This window comes from Herpailurus yagouaroundi, unplaced genomic scaffold, assembly GCF_014898765.1.
Source record: "Herpailurus yagouaroundi ecotype Mexico unplaced genomic scaffold, PumYag 192, whole genome shotgun sequence".
Lineage (NCBI taxonomy): Eukaryota > Metazoa > Chordata > Mammalia > Carnivora > Felidae > Herpailurus > Herpailurus yagouaroundi.
This window is the reverse complement of record NW_024412423.1, coordinates 3,880,811-3,899,818: the sequence shown is the minus strand read 5'-3', so window position 1 is coordinate 3,899,818 and position 19,008 is coordinate 3,880,811. Positions and strand designations below refer to the sequence as shown.

At 41.1% G+C, this 19,008-nt stretch overlaps 1 protein-coding gene across 1 annotated transcript in view; it reads left to right on the top strand.

Annotated features, from left to right (window-relative positions):
• The window catches only part of PGGT1B (protein geranylgeranyltransferase type I subunit beta), a 64,395-nt gene that overhangs the window by 22,817 nt on the left and 22,570 nt on the right, over positions 1-19,008 (top strand). Inside the window, exons 3-6 of the mRNA XM_040444262.1 lie at positions 4,182-4,249; positions 8,478-8,629; positions 10,447-10,579; positions 17,140-17,185. Of these exons, the coding sequence (XP_040300196.1) occupies positions 4,182-4,249; positions 8,478-8,629; positions 10,447-10,579; positions 17,140-17,185 (399 nt within the window). The remainder of the gene's footprint in view (positions 1-4,181; positions 4,250-8,477; positions 8,630-10,446; positions 10,580-17,139; positions 17,186-19,008) is intronic.

The window sequence follows — 19,008 nt, the reverse complement described above, 5'->3', positions numbered from 1 at the left end:
GCAGGACCCTTTTAGAAGGGGGCTCAAGGTAGGCTTCCTAAGTGAAGTATATACTCAGACCTGAAACAGGGATGCACAACTTTCTCCCCCAACCCCCATTTTTTTTTAAGGCTTATTTTTTGTGAGATTGAGCCCCGCATCCAGCTCTGCACTGACTCTGCTGAGCCTGCTTGAGATTCTCTCCCTCTCTCTCTGCCCCACCCCCAATAAATAAACATTTAAAAACATTTTTTTAAGTTTTTATTTTGAGAGAGAGAGTGCGCGTGCACGGGCACAAGCAGGGGAGGGGCAGGGACAGAGGAAGAGGAGAAGAGAGACAGAGAAAATCCCAAGCAGGCTCTGCACTGACAGCATGGACCCCCATGTGGGGCTCGAACTCAGGAACCATGCAATTGTAACCTGAGCCGAAACTAAGAGATGTTTGACTGAGCCACCCAGGCGCCCCAATAAATAAACATTTAAAAAAAAAAAAAGGATAATCTTTAAAAGGGCATTCCTAAGGGGAAATAAGAGAGAAAAAAAAACATTAAAAAATATGTCAGTAAGCGTCCGACTTCGGCTCAGGTCATGATCTCACGGTCTGTGAGTTCGAGCCCCGCGTCGGGCTCTGTGCTGACAGCTCAGAGCCTGGAGCCTGTTTCAGATTCTGTGTCTCCCTCTCTCTCTGCCCCTCCCCTGTTCATGCTCTGTCTCTCTCTGTCTCAAAACTAAATAAATGTTAAAAAAAAAAAATTTAAAAAAAATGTCAGGAATTAAGGAAGATAATTTCAGCATACAATCAAATATTAAGCCTAGGGAAAATACACCTTTGACATGCCGCTCCCCCAATTAGGAGGGATTAAAACAAGTGGTGATAAAGGGATAAAGACATCTGTGACTTGGTGAAGACAATTTATTTTTAGAAAAGTATAACATTACACCCAGTTTGGAGTTTGGAAGCTGTGTTAGAATTAAGATGTTCCCCCTCGCCCTCTCTCTCCCCTAAGTTCCCGTACCGTACTTATTCAAACACTAAGCACCATGGACTTTGAAAATGAAGTTAAGGTTACTGGTCAGCTGACCTCAAAATAGGGAGATGATCTGTAGGTGTTCCATGTACCGGGGACAGGGGAGGCCCTAGGACAGGAGCAAGATTTCAGCCCCGTTGCAGACGCTTGGGTCCAGGGGCCCAAGTGTGAGCAGTGGCAAAGGCCCCAGCTGGCGGTGATCAAAGATGTGGAGACTCAGTCGCACACACTGGACAAGTGGAAGGAACTTGGGGCCAACTGTCCCCCAGAGCCTCCAGTAGGGAGCGCAGCCCCTGGTGGCTCTCCATTCCAGCCTGGTGAGGCTGATCTTGGACTTTGGAACTTACAGAACTGCCGGATAACAAATGGGTGTGGTTTCAAGTTAATAAGTTCTGTGATAATTTGTTATGGCAACACTGACTGATACAAAGAACAGAATTCACTCTCCTGTCATTCCACACAATATTATTTTGTTTATTCCTTTCTGGGCTTTGTTGATAAGCATCCTTTGGTTAATTGTAAACATAATCACATAAATGTTCGCATCCTACCTTTTCTCTTAACTTGATCATTTCTCCATGTTGCTACATAGTTTTCCCTAATTATTAGCAGTATCATGTTCCTTTGATGAGATATAGTATTATATTTAACCTCTTGGACTTCTGTGTTGCTTCTAAATTTTCACCAGTGTAATACTGCCCTGGGTGTTTCTGTGCATACGACCTTTCTCATATGGGAAGTTCCTGGAGTCAATCTCAGATGTAGCATTATCCATTCAGAGTCTGAGCCTTTTTATGACTCTTATTATATAATGGCGAGTCTTAAGTGGCTTAGTCATTTAAAAGTCTTTAGCAGAGATAAGAGAACTATGTTCATTAATATCATCACCATTAGGTAATACCCTTTTTCAGATTTTTTTTGTTAATGGTGTAAGGTGGTTAGTGGAGAATTTTAAATTTAGTGGATAAAGTTCCCTAAATTGTATAAGAAATTAATGTTTAAGTTACTGTTGTAAGTTTATGAGAGATAGAAAGCTGAATAGAGTACCTGTGTTGAAAAAATAGAGTGAAAAACAGTTACTATGATTTAGTCATGTTCCAGTCCTAAGAGATATGAAACTGGTTTCTCACGTCAGAATGTATTTATAAATCTATGTTTTTTTTTTTAATTAATGATACAGTACAGTCTGCTGATACTACATTTCTATCTTCTGTGTCTATCATGCTGATTTTCTAATGGCAGTCAAACCCATAACCATTTTCTTGTTGTGGGTATAACTAATTATTCATTTATAGTTTTTTTTTTTTGCAGCTTCATAAAGGTATTGTTGACATATAACACGTGTAAGTGTAAAGTATACAACATGATGTTTGATACATGAATATATTGCAGAATGATTACCACAGTCCCCTTACATAATTACCCTGTGTGAGTGTGTGGTGACAACATTTAAGATCTCTCCTAATAACTTTCAAGTGTATAACACAGTCCTATTAATTATAGTCATCATCCTGTGCATTAGCTCCCCAGAACTTACTCATCTTATAGGTAGACGTTTGTACTTTTGACTAACATCTCACCATTTCTCCCAGCTCCTGTCAACTACCATTCTGCTCTGTTTCCATGGTTCAGCCTTTTTAAATTCCACATGTAAGTGAGAACGTACAATATTTGTTTCTCTCTGACTTATTGCATGTGGCATCCATAATGTCACAAAAGGCAGAATTTGCTCTTTCATGTCTGATTAACATTCTGGATATGCGTGTGTGTGTGTGTGTGTGTGTGTGTGAGAGAGAGAGAGAGAAATTTTCTTTATCCACTCATCCAGTGGGTGTGTGTGTGTGTGTGTGTGTGTGTGTGAGAGAGAGAGATTTTTTTCACTCCTCTGTTGATAGACACTTAGGTTGTTTCCATGCCTTGGCTGTTACAAATTATGTTGCAGCATTCATGGGGGTGCACATATCTCTTTGAAATGGTGATTTTGTTTCCTTTGGCTATCTACCCAGTGGTGGCATTGCTGAATCATATAGTAGTTCTGTGTATAATTTTTTGAAGAACCTCCATACTGTATTCCATACTGGCTGTACCAATTTATATTCCCACCACCAATGCACAGGGCTCCCTTTTCATGGATGTGACTTCGTTTCCAGCTTATTTTCTTTCTCAAGTTCCTAGTACTTCAAAGCAGAGTGGATTGGGTGCCTTGGTGGTTCAGTTGACCCGATTTCAGCTCAGGTCATAATCCCAGGGATCAAGCCCCACGTTGGGCTCTGAGCTGAGCATGGAGCCTGCTTCACATTCTCTCTCCCTACCCGCCACCCCGCCCTTTACCTGCTTGCATGTGTGCGCGCTCTCTCTCTAAAATAAAAAATAAAAACAAAGTAGAGTGGATCATTGGACTCAGAACAAAGGTTTGTCTGTACTAAAATACAAAGTATGGGGCGGGGGGTGCCTGGGTGGCTCATTCGGTTAAGCACCCAACTCTTGGTTTCTGTGCAGGTCATGATCTCGTGGTTTGTGAGTTTGAATTCTACATCAGGCTCCGTGATGACGGTGTGGAGCCTGCTAGGGATTTTCTCTCTCCCTTTCTCTCTGCCCCTCCCCTGCTTGCTCTCTCTGTCTCTCTCAAAAATTAATAAAAAAAAAAAAGTTTTTTAAATTTAAAATACAAAGTACATACATTTTTTTGTGACTAGGGCATCTTAGGTGTTTAGTTTGCTCACATATAAAGAAGCAGTAAGTTAAAATAAAAAGGCAGTGGAAGGGAAGTTAGGATTCCAGATCCAGATGTGTAATCCACTGATTGTTACTTTGAACATGTCACTTAACCTCTGGGCTTCTGTTTTCTGCTCTTTAACACGGGGTTGATTATGTTGATCACATGAAAAATAATCGTATAGAAAAGGTTTGAAAGCATTTCACCTGCAGTGAGGTAGGCTATAAACTAAAGGTATGTGGTAGGAAATCATTATTTTGTCTCTGACTGGTTGGAAAATTAAGTGAGATTCCCATAAAGTGAGAACACACCTGGCACATGCTAGAATGAAAATGGAGACAGTGACAAAGCTTTGGTACTAAAATACTCAGTTTCTGAAAGAATATATAATTGATCTGCTTTAGAGTCTGTTCAAAAATAAAATATACTTTAAATAAGTACATGGTTTTATTTTCTAGGATCCAATCTAAATCGCTGTGGTTTCCGAGGCTCTTCATACCTGGGTATTCCATTCAACCCATCAAAGGTGAGTTCTTTCTGGGTGGGGAGGAGGGAGGAGGGAGATGGATGGATTTTAGTGGGAAAGAAAACTAAGAAATGACACAGAAGCCAGGCTTCTGTGTTTCATTATAGCTAAATATTGTCTGCTAATGTGTATTATGACCTTTACTTAAAGGAAAGTGATACCCACCCTACTTCCTGGAACTATGCACAGTATGTGTGCATGCAGAATTTGCTACCGTCACAAGTATTATGTCTCTCCTCCTATTGTTTGTGTGTCAAAATTACTGGTGATTTCCTGGAGAATTGGAAATACAGCTCTCCTGTGCTTGGTGCTTGCTCTCGAGGAAGCCAGTGAACTTCTGTGTTAGTGAAGGACTTTACATTTGGCTCATGTTTCTAAAGAATGAAACAAAAAGCTCTTGCCAAGGCAGTGATTGAAGACACATGAAGAGCAACGAATTTGAGGCAATAGGCAGGTTGTCTTTTGCCTGTTTTTTCATACTCTCTTCCTAATTTTAGAATAAATAGCAGTAATTTGGGAGAAGGCAGCATGTTTTCATAGAGGCACTGGTTCAACTTTCTTCCTCTGCCTTAGGCTGTAGATCACCTTGCCTGTGTCAAGGTCATGTGAATTTGCCAAGATGTGTCTAACCACGTGTGCCCGCTGCTTTTAGCAAGGAATCTAAAAACAAAGAATTCACAAAATCTGTTCCCTTTTTGCTGTGCATGTAATATTTTCCCGCTGATGCTGGTCCTCAGGAAGATGGCTGTCCCATTACTCGTATTGGACAGTCTCTCTGGGTGCCGTGCCATGTGGTCATGACAGCTGCTTTATAGTGCCGTACCTTATTCAGACGCTTACCTGCCCTCGTTGAAATAAAGCTGGACTTTGATAACATTACTTGTAAAAGACAATCCCCTTCTGTACCCCCTTCTGAAGACAATTTTATTTATTTATTTTTAAATGCTTATTTATTTTTGAGAGAGAAAGAGAAAGCAACTGGGGGAGGGGCAGAGGGGGAAGGGAGGAGGATCCGAGGTGGGCTCTGCGCTGACAGCAGAGAGCCCAGTGCAGGGCTAGAACTCACAGACTGTGAGATCGTGACCTGAGGTGAAGTCCGATGCTCAACCAACTAAGCCACCCAGGCGCCACCCCCAACACGTTTTTTTAAATAACAAGAATAAAATTTAAAAACACAAAAACATTTTTGCTTTGGTTTACAGAGTCTCCCGAAACCTCTTTTTGGCTCTAATTCACCTAGACCCCTGGCATCTTCTGGGGGAGGTTGGGTCCCACTCCGTGCCACGTTGTGTTCGTCTGAATTTGAGTGGTGGAAGGAGCAGGAGACTCCAGTGGACTCATGTAGGCCCCCCAGGAGCAGTTGGCTCAGAGTCGGCGAGAATCTGAAGAGGCACATGGGATTTCCCAACACAGTACATAAATACAGTAGTGTCAGCAATTTTTCTTCCGAATTCACCAAACCACCCTGTCTGGTAAATGCCCAGGACCTTCCAGGGCCATAGAGAACTTTTCGGGAAACACTGATGGAGCCTCTCCGCCTACTCTTCTCACTGTTTTCCTTCACAAATTCTGTATTGTCTCTTAAATTATGTGTTGTCCCCAGTACATGCTAAATACCCAGAATTTTCTTTCTCTGCATTGCTTTTACTTTTTCTTCTACCTATGAAGCCGCCTCTCCTTTCCTCTCCTCACCTCACCTCACCTCGCCTCGCCTCGCCTCTCCTCTCCTCTCCTCTCCTCTCCTCTCCTCTCCTCTCCTCTCCTCTCCTCTCCTCTCCTCTCCTCTCCACCCTCCAAGTTCCTCTTCTGGCACAGACAAGAATCCTTTATTTAAAGCTTTGTGTTACTTTGTCTCCCTTATGACGCTTTTATGTCCTACTTCGTATTGTAATTACTTGATCTGCCCTTAAGGTTAAGCTCCACATTTGATTTGTGTTTGGATTCCCCCTGGTACTTTTAACCTAGTAGGTGTTTACTTTAAGTACCAAGAAATGAAACGGGCTGTGGGAGTTGTAAGAAGGCTGTTACAAATGTGGAATAGAATAGCTGGGAGTACCAGAGTTTCAGTTGAAGGGAGGAACTCAGAATGAATTCTAAGTGTTAGCAAGATGAAAATTTGTTTGGCCTGTTTGTGAGACCATATAAGGAATTGTAGACGTAAGGCCGGATGGGTAGGGTGGTGTCAGATTATAGAAGGTCTTGAACACTGTGCAAACTTGTTCTGTGAGGAACCACAGAAGGTCAGTGAGCAGAAAAATAATGTGATTTCCTGCCTGGTGGTTCTGGGACCCTAGTTCATGACTCCCAAGAAGTACTGGCCCTTTGGGTATCTGCCTTGTGCTTGCATCGTCACCAAGATAACCAGCATCTTTATCACAGTAACTTTATTTAACCCTTACAATAACCCCATGAGGGAGGTACTAATATCCACATTCTAGTAGGAGGAATGAAGCAGGCCAGTGAGTAGTATAGCCAAGATTTGATGCATTTCACCGGTTGTAGAAGTTAACATTTATTATAATTTTTTAAAATTTTGTTTTTAATGTTTTTATTTCTGAGAGAGAGAGAGCATCAGTGGGGCAGGGACAGAGAGAGAGGTAGACACAGAATCTGAAGCAGGCTCCGGGCTCTGAGCTGTCAGCACAGAGCCCGACTCAGGCCTTGAACTCATGAACCACGAGATCATGACCTGAGCAAAGTCAGAGGTTTAACTGACTGAGCCACCCAGGTGCCCCGAAGTTAACATTTATTATAGTAGGTGAGGAGTCTGCTTGAACCAGAACCTTGGTACAAGCTTCACTTTCGCTTTCCAGTATGCTGAGCAGTTACTCTAGAATTTGGAGCAATTATTGATGAACCTAAACTGAGATAGAAGGGAAACCAGTGAGAGAGATGAATTTTAAAATACACTCTTATTCTTTCAAAATTAAAATGTTCTTCGTTGTGTGTCAACTACACTTCAATTAAAAAAAAAAAAGCGCTTAAGACATTCTTAAACTTACATAAATTAGTACATTGTGAAATCTTACATTTTTCAGGTGAAATATTTTTTTTTTTTAGTGACTGATTCATAGGATCAGCTGATTATTTGAAATTAATTGTAAAACTCTGAATGCTTTTTTTTTGTTTTTTTTTAAGTTTATTTATTTATTTTGACAGAGAGCACAAGCTGGAGGGAGGCAGAGAGAGGGAGAGACAGAATCCCAAGCAGCTTCTGCACCATCAGTGCAGAGCCCGATGTGGGGCTCAAACTCACAAACTGTGAGATTGTGACCTGAGCCGAGCTCAAGAGTTGGACACTTAATCATGTGTGCCACCCAGGTCCCCCTAAAACTCTGAATGCTTTGTATATTGTGGGACATCAAGTTACTTGGCATAGTAAACACTTTTTTTAAATCCAGATTTTATCAATGCCAGTGCCAGTGCCTAGGGTCTTTACAGGATTTCCTATATGAGTCACATATTTTGTAGCTTAAGAGTTCTTTGATAACTGTGGTTATCTTTTGTTGAAACAGTCAGAGTGGTAAAACAAATCCGACACAACGTGGTAATGCTTCCTGGTAAGACTTCTCCGCTCCGCCTCAGCAATTTGCTGGTCTGATAGTCTTCCAGAACACTTTTTGCCAGCAGGATGCGTTGGGCTCTAAATTTTAAAAGTTACACTGTTTTATTTCTAGAGATTTTTTTCAGTTTTGGTAACAGAGCTCTTTGCTTTTTGTTATTCTAAGTGCTAATATGTTTTAAAGACTCATTAAATTGTATATGGGAGCAGAATGAGGTTTTTCAACTGTGTTGTTTTGTAATAGTTTTATATGGTGGTCACTATGGTTTTTAATTTGGATTTGTACAGTAAAAGGATTTTTATTTCTTTCATAAATTGTTTCTGTTTGAAAAGCTCTGTGCTTTTCTAACTTCTTGAGACTTAAGTTATCAGTGATATGGTTGATGACATTTGAAGTTCAAATAATTTGGTTTATTTGTGTAAAAGCACTACTTCCCTGAAGCTTTAGATTTGCAGGATAAGTTTAAGAATTGTGTAGCCTGCAAAGTATGTGATTATACTTACATTGAGTCATGTAAAATGGAGGTTTGCTTTTTCAATCAGGTGTCAGTACAAATCAGTATAAACATTGCATTTTCCTAGTTCCTGAAACCTTGCATTAGATTGCTTAATGAAGTAAGTTTTCAGTTTACTAGTTCATTAACATTATGTTTATTTTGAATTTAGAATCCTGGAACAGCTCATCCTTATGATAGTGGCCACATAGCAATGACCTACACTGGCCTTTCGTGCTTAGTTATTCTTGGAGATGACCTAAGCCGAGTAAATAAGGAAGCTTGCTTAGCGGGCTTGAGAGCTCTTCAGCTGGAAGATGGGAGGTATGGGTCACTCTTTGATTTTTTTTTTTTTCCCTTTTCTTTCTGTCTTTCTTTCTTGGAAAAATTTTATACAAGTAAAAAATGGGTACAGTACTGTACTAGAACTTTAGGGTTTATCATAAACCCTTATTAGAACCACCTGAAGTTCACTGTACATACATAAAGTTAAATGCCTAATCAAAAAAAGAAAAAAAAGATCCAAGATTTTTTATGTGAGTAAAGAGAAATTACAGTAGCAGAACTCCTTTCTTCCTCTCTGTTTTTAAGTGACACAGTAAATAGATTCATAAATAAGTGGTTGAATGGTTTCATTTGTAAGATGGATTTTAATTTACCTTCTCGGTGAAAAAAATGGATATTTTGAAGTAAGCATACATTTAATCTGAACTTTTATTAAGACATAGTGATTGGGGGGAGAAAGGGATGAACGCTGAATATTAGATGCTAGTGTAAGTGGTTTCAATGACATTTATAAAAGATAGAAAAAGAACTTAGTGTATTTATTAATATTTGGTGGTTTGTATGGTATATCTGGAGTTTTAAGGGGAAAATTGTTTTCAAATCTAGGAAATGACAAAGCAGTAGTGATCCTGTTTAGTGAAGAGATTTTGTAAACAAATTCTGCTATATTGTTAAGTCAGTGCTCCATCTATTAATAGCTCTATTTAACTGTCAAGGTTTAAAAACACTGCTCTCGGGGAGCACCTGGGTGGCTCAGTCGGTTAAGCGTCTGACTCTTAGTTTCAGCTCAGGTCATGATCTCATGTTCGTGAGGCTGAGCCCCACATCAGGCTCTGCACTGGCAGCACGGAGGAGCTTGCTAGGGATTCTCTCTCTCCCTCTTTCTGCCCTTCCCCTGCTCGTGCACGCTCTCTCTCTCTCTCTGTCTCTTTCTCTCTCTCTCTCTAGACTTAAAAAAAAAAAACAAACAAAAAAAACCTTCCCTCAGGCATGTGGCTGGCTCAGTTAGTGGAGCATGTGACTCTTGACCTCCCAGTTGTGAGTTCAGGCCCCACATTTGGTGTAGAGTTTACTTAAAATCTTGAAACACTGGTGTCATTAACTGAAAGATAAAGGTTATTGTCAAAGCAAATGATGATAACTACAATTAAAGAAAAAAAAACCACCCCTCTCGGTGAGGGGAAGACTAATGTAGACACATAAGATATTTTATCATTAATTGGAAATACTGCAAAACTGAATCTTGACCTCAGCCAGCATATGTGACTGATACCTCCAAGTTTCGGTGTAGTCTTTGATTATTGCCACTGTATCCCTTTTATAAATAAAGAAATAGATACCAGGCACAGACTGTTACTTCTCTTGAAACTAATAGAATAGGTAAAAATTGAATTACAGCACAATATGATCAGTTAGTGGTTATCTACATATACATTTGGAAGAAATTTCACACATCAAAACTTGGGTTTGGGAATTTCTTACTATTCAGTAGGTCCTGTGTTTTACCTGCTCCATTCCCCCCATTCTCACGCTAGCGTGCCACAACTGTGGTAGGGAGCAAATAAACTTACTCTGAGTGGTAGCATCTGGTAAGGAGTAACTGGTAGTGTGGAAAGCTACCCAGAAATCAGAACTTGGGAGCAGAGGGTGATTTAGAGATCATTTTATATTTTTCGAGTACTAGTTCTATTTGTTGACTTAATACAAGTAGTATATGGTTTTTAAATCTGTATTTAATAATAGGTTTTTCTGTGACAAAAGACATGAAGCCCGTGTTTCTTACCCACCCTGCAAGAAAATAAAAAAAATAAATTCTGCTGCCATGTAATCATGTGTCATACTGTTATTACTTCCAGTTTCTGCGCAGTCCCTGAAGGCAGTGAAAATGACATGCGATTTGTATACTGTGCTTCCTGCATTTGCTATATGCTCAACAACTGGTCTGGCATGGATATGAAAAAAGCCATCAATTACATTAGAAGAAGTATGGTGAGTTACGTTGATAAATCGACTATTTTAGATCATTATTGCTGCTCTATGGGAGCTGCAGTAAAATGCACGTCTCCTCTTTCTTCCACCAAGAATCTGGAAATCAGGTTAGTAGCATTGCTTTTTAGATACTTTGTATAATCAGAACAGCCATATAGAAATAATTGTGAAGGGCAGATTGATTCATTGGCCATTAAAATTTAAATGTAATTTATGTCTGAAGAAACAAATGTCTTTACTAGAAAGAAATTGGTCAGCCCTAGAAGAAAAAAGAAGCAAAATCTCAAAGGCACATGTTTGATAAACTGTCCTCGCAGGGGTCAGTGGAGAGCCCTGGCCAAGCATAGTAGAGATTTATGGTGTCTTTGAGGAGACTGTTTCTATATTTGGTGTGAGGTGGGAGTTCCATAAGTCATTTGACTAGCAGAGACCAAATATAACAAGATTGACTGGGCTAGCAATAGATTTTTGGATCATTTTTGTTAATACTTTGACGTGTGCTTTTTTTTTTTCAATCTAAGGTTTATTTTTAAGGAGAATATCAAATGGAAATGTTATTCTTTCACAGTACAATTTAATCTTCTCATTGGCAGTAGTAAGGAAAGCTCAGTCTCAGCCAGAATTATCTTTTGCTTTACTTTTTCGTCTCTTACATGAAACTGGAGACGTAGAAGTGTTGCTTCCCAAGTTTATTACTTCCCGAATACTGAGTTTTTAGTTTTAAAGATTAGACTATTTTCGGCTGTTAATTCAACTTTCACTTAGTGTTTCAAAATGAAAATTAATTTCTTAGAGGAATGAAATTGTTTTTAATTGAATGTGTGAATGTGGATCAGATTTTATAGAATGTGGATCAGGCATTTTTAAAAGCCTGTGGAGTCCAAAAGAACAGAGCCTGAAAGGAGTTTTAAAAGAAACAGAGATTTATGTGCTGTAGAAGGATAGGTGATGATGTGGTTTGGCATGAACACTAAGAAAGTGACCCTGGGGGCGCCTGGGTGGCGCAGTCGGTTAAGCGTCTGACTTCAGCCAGGTCACGATCTTGCGGTCTGTGAGTTCGAGCCCCGCGTCAGGCTCTGGGCTGATGGCTCGGAGCCTGGAGCCTGTTTCCGATTCTGTGTCTCACTCTCTCTCTGCCCCTCCCCCGTTCATGCTCTGTCTCTCTCTGTCCCAAAAATAAATAAAAAACGTTGAAAAAAAAATAAAAAAAAAAAGTGACCCTGTGTCACTCCTCAGTGTGTTGTCTTTGGGAGTGTAGCATACTGACTTGCCCTGTTACCAGTGATAGTAACTTTTGATCACTCGATTAAGGTGGTGTATGCCGTATTTTTCTCTGTAGAGTTAGAATTTTTCCACCTAGAAGGATTCAGTATCTTGTGGCGAGATGTTTTGGAGACTGTCAAATAATCTGTCCTTCATCAGACTTTATCCAACTATAATAAGATTGTCTGGGCTAACAGGTTCTTTGTCTGCTAGTGTTGGTATGCAATTGATTTTCCAGCTGTGTCATTTCTTCTGTAATTTTCAGTTGAAATTCTGCTTTTAGAAAAAGCTTTCTCTTTCTCTGTCTATCCATATCACCTTGAACTCCAGATTCTTATTTGATCCAGTGGGCTATTACCTGTTACTATCATTATATATTTTAATGGTCAGATTGTCCCAGATTCAGCCGGTGAGAACCCCTTCAAGCAGATGCTTGTGCCTTTTTTTGTCTCTCCCCCTGTATGCTTTGAGCAGCCCTTTGCTTTCTGCCAGAAGATATTCCAGGTTCATCTTTTACTTTCCTAGCCATAGCCCAGGAATCGATCATTTTTTCAAGGAGCCCTGGTTCTTATCGGAGGATGGTGTGTAGAAATGAGGATTTGGGCCCTGGCTATGATCATGGTCCTGGGTAGCATTGCTTCTAGCCCCTCTCTCAGCAAGCCAAGCTAGGAAATGTGTACATGCATGCATCTATACACAAACACACCCTCCCTTACACATACCTCTCTGTTACTTTACATATGTATTAAAAACCGTGAGTCCTGTTGATGCCTCGGATTTTAGTCCAACACCACAGGGTTCCTTTCTGTTTAATATTTATTTATTTTTGAGAGGGTGGGGAGGAAGGGAGGGGCAGAGAGAGGGAGAGAGAGAATCCCAAGCAGGCTCTGTGCTGTCAGTTAGAGCTCAATGCGGGGCTCGATGTCCTGAACCATGAGATCATGACCTGAGCCAAAACCAAGAGTTGGATACTTAGCCTACTGAGCCACCCAGGCGCCCTCCACAGAGTTCCTTTTTAATCATCCTCCTTTTTTTGTTTTTTTGTTTTTTTGTAACTCCCTTCTCTGATGGTGACCAACCTGGTTACCGTTATCCAGAATACATTGTCTCTCTGTTTTGAACCTGAGGGTATGTAAATCAAAATACCATATTTAAGAAATACTTGAGTTACTTCTTTTATTCCCCCCTTTGCTATGGTTATGTTATTTTTTTTAAATATAGTTGAGTTTGTTTCTGTTTGGGTTCCATTTTAGAGTTTGCCCCAATTTTGTTGATTTTTTTAAAAACTTACTTAATATTTGGGGGCACCTGGGTGGCTCAGTCAGTTAAGTATCCGACTTTGGCTCAGGTCATGATCTCATGGTTCATGGGTTCAAGCCCCATGTTGGGCTCTGTGCTGACTGCTCAGAGCCTGCAGCATGCTTCAGTTTCTGTCTCTGGCTCTCTCTGCCCCTCCCTTGCTTGTGCTGTGTCTCTAAAATAAATATTAAAAAAATTTTTTTTAAACTTACTTAATATTTGAAATACTGACTTGGTTCTGAAAGTGAGAACTGTACAAAAAGAGATATTCCAAGATGTGTAATTCCCTGTCTCCTGTCCCTTTTGTCTTTGGTCCCTTCCTAACTCCCCCTTTCCTAACATTTGTTTTTACCACCACTCTGTAGGGAACCAATCTCATTGGTGTTTGGTTTGGCCTTCCTGTATTTCTTCTTGATGAGCAGATATGTACATTTTTTTAAAAGTTTATTTATTTATTTTGAGAACGAGGGAGAGCATGGGGGGGGAGGGGGAGAGAAAGAGAGGAGAGAGAGAATCCCAAGCAGGCTCCATACTGTCAGCACAGAGTCCAGTATGGGGCTCGAACTCAGGGACCGTGAGAGCACGACCTGAGCCAAAATCAAGAGTCGAATGCTTAACTGACTAAGCCACGCAGGCACCCCCAGATGTGTACGTTTTTATTGTTCATTCTTATCAAAAAAACTAAGATACTTAGTTTTGTACTATTCCATTCCATAAATGACTTTTTTGAATTCTTCCATAGGTGGAGTACATATTTTCCGAATGTAAACAGTGTTGAAACTAATAACCATCTTCATATGCATTTATGTGTTGGAGACAGATTTTCAGAATGAATTCCTAATAGTGCGGTTTTTTTGATCTAAAGGAAAATACATATTTAGTTTTATCAGATGTTGCCATTTTCTCTCCAAAAATGGGGTGGACCAGTTTATATTCCCAGCACTGTAGGAGAGTGCCTTTTCCACACTGCCTCTCAGTGAAATGAGTTGTCGTCCTCTTTAATTTTTATCCGTCTTGTGTGGGTGAGAAATGCTCTCTCGGTGTATTTTTAATTTGCATTTCGAGTGAGCTTGACCATTTTCTGCACTCCCAGGACTCTACAGAACCAGGCCACAGGCCACATTTAGCCTGTAGCCCATAGTTAGCTAACCCCAAGTTCCAGTCCGTTTTTTGCTTTGTTCTCTAGGTACTCCAATTTTGTGTATGTTCTTTCTTCTTTGCTTGTCTTTCATTTCAGTCATTTTCTCTCTGACCTTTTTGACTTCTGTATCCCAGTTTTAGTCTCTTGGCTGTTTTCTGCCTTTTCTTCAGTGTCCCTTATTGTCTTTTCTTTTGAGACTACTATTCCTTGGTCTTATTATTCCTTATTTTCTTCTGTTTCTTCCCTGCAGTCATTGAACTTCATTTCTTCCTACTGTTTGTCCTTTCTGTTCTTAATTTTCAGTTTCATTTTCATACCCCCAGCTGCTTGCCTGATAGTAAGCGCCTGAGTTTGGGGTGCTGTATTACAATTTTCTTCTGTTTTATGGCCATTTTGGGGAAATGGGGGCAGATTTGCATACACCGAGATGTTTTCATTCATTTGCTGCGTTTTCTTTCCAGAGTTACTTCATAAAGATTTGTCTGTTTAGTCATTTCATGGATATTCTTTTTTCTTACACAAGCCCCTATTTGAGTGTACTCTTGGGGTGCCTGAGTGGTTCAGTTGGTAAAGTTTCCAACTCGGTTTGGGCTCAGGTCATGAACTCACAGTTGGGTGAGATTGAGCCCCACACCGGGCTCTGTGCTGACAGTGCCGATCCTGCTTGGAATTTCTTTCTCCCTCTCTCTCTGCCCCTTGCTGGCTCGCTCGCTCTCTCTCTCTCTCTCTCTCTCTCTCTCAAAAAATAAATATTTTTTAAAAACCCAGAGTGCACTCTTTTCAATCAACCAAGTGTGACTTCTTTCATGAGTTTTTGTGGAGTTTGATTTTGTGGTTGTTTTGTGTTTGTGTTTTTCATGCTGGGGAAAGTGTTGTGTGTTCATGATTTTCGGGTAGGAGAGAGGTTGTTTTTCTTGTTTCTCAGGGTCTCTTAATGTTGCTCCTTTGAGCATCCTTTATTACCTGATCTGCAGAGGGCCTGTCTCCCTTCCTTGTTAACTTGATTTACCAAAGTCATGCCCTGTGAGTGCTGTAGACTCTGAGGTCCTTTCCAGCAGTCAGGGCTCTGTTCTGTCAGAACTTAGGCCGTCCAGGCAGCGCTCGCTTTGCATGGTGGAGCCAGACTGTGACAGAGACTGTGACAGAGACTGTCACTGTCACTTCAGCTGAAGTGAGGACAGTGATCTGAGTCATGGGGGGCAGGAAGGAATCAGCACTGCTCTGTGACCCGTACCAACTTGTTGCCACAATGTCAAACTCTCTAGCAGTTACAGATGTACAGAGAATTTTTTTAAGTGGTGAAACCAGTTTTAGTACATTGTAATTTAAAACATTAGAAATAGTGAGAGTTAAAGTGTTTGGGGAAAAAAAAGTATATGTATAGAGGGAGAGAGGAGGGAGAGGGAGTAGTTTGAACGGTGTTTGCCTTGGTTTTGTTGTGTAACTTACGATATGGGGTAAACATCTTTTCTGTCATCGTAAATGATTGGACTCCTTCCTAGGTTTGTAGCAGCATCCAACCTTTTATCCTTTGTGGTGTCATTGTTGTGAAATAACTTGAAGGATTCCTTTCCTGTGAAGTTTTTTGCCAGCATCCCTTCTCTAGAATGTCTCCATCCTTGTCATCATGGCCATTGTCCCCACTTAGATGCTCTGCCTTCACTTACTCTTCTGACGTCGTATCTGGTCTCAGACAGTGGTGCTGTCCATATTCTTATGATCAGCTATTTCTAAGCTCCGTGTTTGATCTCATTTTCACTTCTAGTGGTACTGCTTTTCGTTTCTTTACTGCACTTTTATCTTTGGTGGCCAGTCTATTCTGGTTCTGTTTTTGGAAAACGTCATGTGGGTTTATTACTAAGACAAAGAGACAACGCACCCCTACGCTTTGCTGTCCGTGCATGAACTGAATAATAAGCACAGTGACCCGTGACTAACAGACTTTGAAAAAGAGGACTGGATTGGTTACTGATTGTGATGCACATCTGTTATTCACGTAGCGATTTGTGAGCTGAGGTGCTAGCATCAAGTTTGTACTCCGCGCAGTTGCCCACAGTTAATACACCGTGGGGACTGACATTTGAATCCGTATCGTGTTGTTTAAGTTATGGTACCCAGACTTCGTAATATCAGATCTGCACAAAGCAAAGACTGCCTGTCCTTCGCCAGCCTAAGGTGGACCTTCTCCTTTTGGCAGTAATTTTAGATGAGTCTCAGGCCTCCCATTGGCTCCCTGCCACTCCCTTCCTCACGATTTTCCGTACACTTCCCTCACTCTCTGCAGAAAGGTGGCGGGATGTGAGAGGCAGCTTGCTGGGATTTGACGTTTCTTTTTCTACAGGCAGGTAATTTATAGCTTCGTGTGTCTTCCAGCTTCTCTAAGGTTTCAGTTTTATATAGTTGCATTGTTGTTCTGTTTTGATTTTGCAGGATGTGTGGGGAGATCCAAAGGTAGGCAGGCACTGTGATCCTTGGCTGCCCAAAAGTCTCAAAATAGACTTGTTTCGTGTTTATAATATTTTATGAGTATAGAGTCTCCATTTTCCTTCAACTTGTATATTCTTGCAATAGGAAAAGAGTAAGGCTTGGGTCTTTTTATTGGTAGAAATCAAATCTATAGATGCTATCTGAACAATCTATCTCAGAATGTGCAAACTGTATGCGTTTAGTGATTTCACTTGGTGGATAAGATAAGATCAGGTACTTGAAAATGCTCGAACTACCCCTTTGTAGGAAAGAGTATTTTAGAAGATATAAGGGAGAAATAAAAGTGGATCAAGAAACAAAAAATTAGCATGAGGACTTACTTATTTTTTATCCTTTCCCTATTAAACTGAACGATGTTTTTCTTTTTCAGTCCTATGACAATGGGCTGGCACAGGGAGCTGGACTTGAATCTCATGGTAAGACATCTTAACATAAATGAACGTGTAGTTTCTTTTGTCCCTTTAAATAACATCATGGTGTCTTCGACATGGAGGCCCCCAGAAGTTTGTGTCAGTCTGTGGCACGGCCTGGCTGTTTCTTTTGACAACTTGTGCCAGTTTGACCCGCTCCTTGGTCAGTAATCAGAGATTATTCAGACGGGATATTCATACTTTTCTAGTAATGTTTTCTATTTACCTATTTGAGTGTTAGCTGCATGAAAATATCCTGGGGTGATTTCTCAACCTAGCACTAGAAAACACCAAGTTTTCTTGTTTGGCATAACGCTAAAGGGCTTGATGCAGAATTGTTAGGCATGAATTTGTGAAGAAAGGAACATTTTTTTTAAATTTTTTTTTTTCAACGTTTATTTATTTTTGGGACAGAGAGAGACAGAGCATGAACGGGGGAGGGGCAGAGAGAGAGGGAGACACAGAATCGGAAACAGGCTCCAGGCTCCGAGCCATCCGCCCAGAGCCCGACGCGGGGCTCGAACTCACGGACCGCGAGATCGTGACCTGGCCGAAGTCGGACGCTTAACCGACTGCGCCACCCAGGCGCCCCAAGAAAGGAACATTTTTAATCTAATAGTCTTTAGTCATAGTCAGAAAACGTTTTGCTGCATAGAGTATGTGCATTGATACAATTTCTCCTTTCCCCATTTTCCCCACTTTGGGCGGAACCAGAATACAGGGAGATAATGCACTTCATTTGTCAGCACATCAGTAGCCTGATGTCTTTCAAATTGACTATTCGCATGTAGGAGTAAATAAACTGCCATGCTCTTTAAATTTCTTTTTTTTTAAAGATTTATTTTTGGGTAATCTCTACCCCCAAGTGTGGGGCTCGAACTCACAACCCCGAGATCAAAGTCGCACACTCCACTATGGGAGCAGCCAGGCGCCCCAGCCATGCTTTTTTTTTTTTTTTTAAAAGAGAGAGCCGAGGGGCGCCTGGGTGGCTCAGTTGGTTGAGCATCTGACTTCGACTCAGGTCATGATCTCGCACTTCGTGGGTTCGGGCCCCGCGTCAGGTTCTGTGCTGACAACTTGGAGCCTGGAGCCTGCCTCGGATTTTGTGCCTCCCTCTCTCTCTGCCCCAACCCACTCGCATTCTGTCTCTGTCTCTCTCAAAAATAAATAAACATGGGAAGAAAAAAAGAGAGAGAGAGAGAGCCTAGATCAAGGAGGCTCTCTGAGTGAACTCCTTAGGTTTCCTCTTTATTACAGCAACCTGTCTGTGCCTGCAGCATGGCAGAGCAGTGAGAATGGGTCTCAGCCCTGGTACCCACAATGGGACCTGGCTCCTCAGTCTCTCTGACAGACTGGAAATAATTGGATCTTTCTTTAACTTTAAGATTGTTGTTAGGATTCCGAGAGATAAGGGGGAAAGTGGTTTGTAAACTATAAAACATGTTTTATAAAAGGACACTTTTTACATACACTCTCTGGCCCCGTATCTTTGGATTTCCCTGGGGACCTTGTCCTCTCAGGTCTCTCCTCCCTGTCACGCATCTTCACTCCCTCCTTCGATGTAGGTATTTGTAAAGTGTGTATCGCTAAGGGGTATGTAGCGGACCGTGTCAGCGTTTCCTCTGAAGCCATCCTGTAGTTGGGATGCCATGATTCCATGTGTGCCTGAGTCTGTGTGAGATCGGGGCTGTGGCAAGCCACCATAGTCTTTCTGTCACTGGTCACCACCACTTGGTGAGGAGGGATGTGTACTCGTACTTGTGCAAAGGGGAAGTCTGGTGTCTGCGAGTTTCCCAGAAGAGAGGGTCTCATGCTTGCTGTTGTAGAGG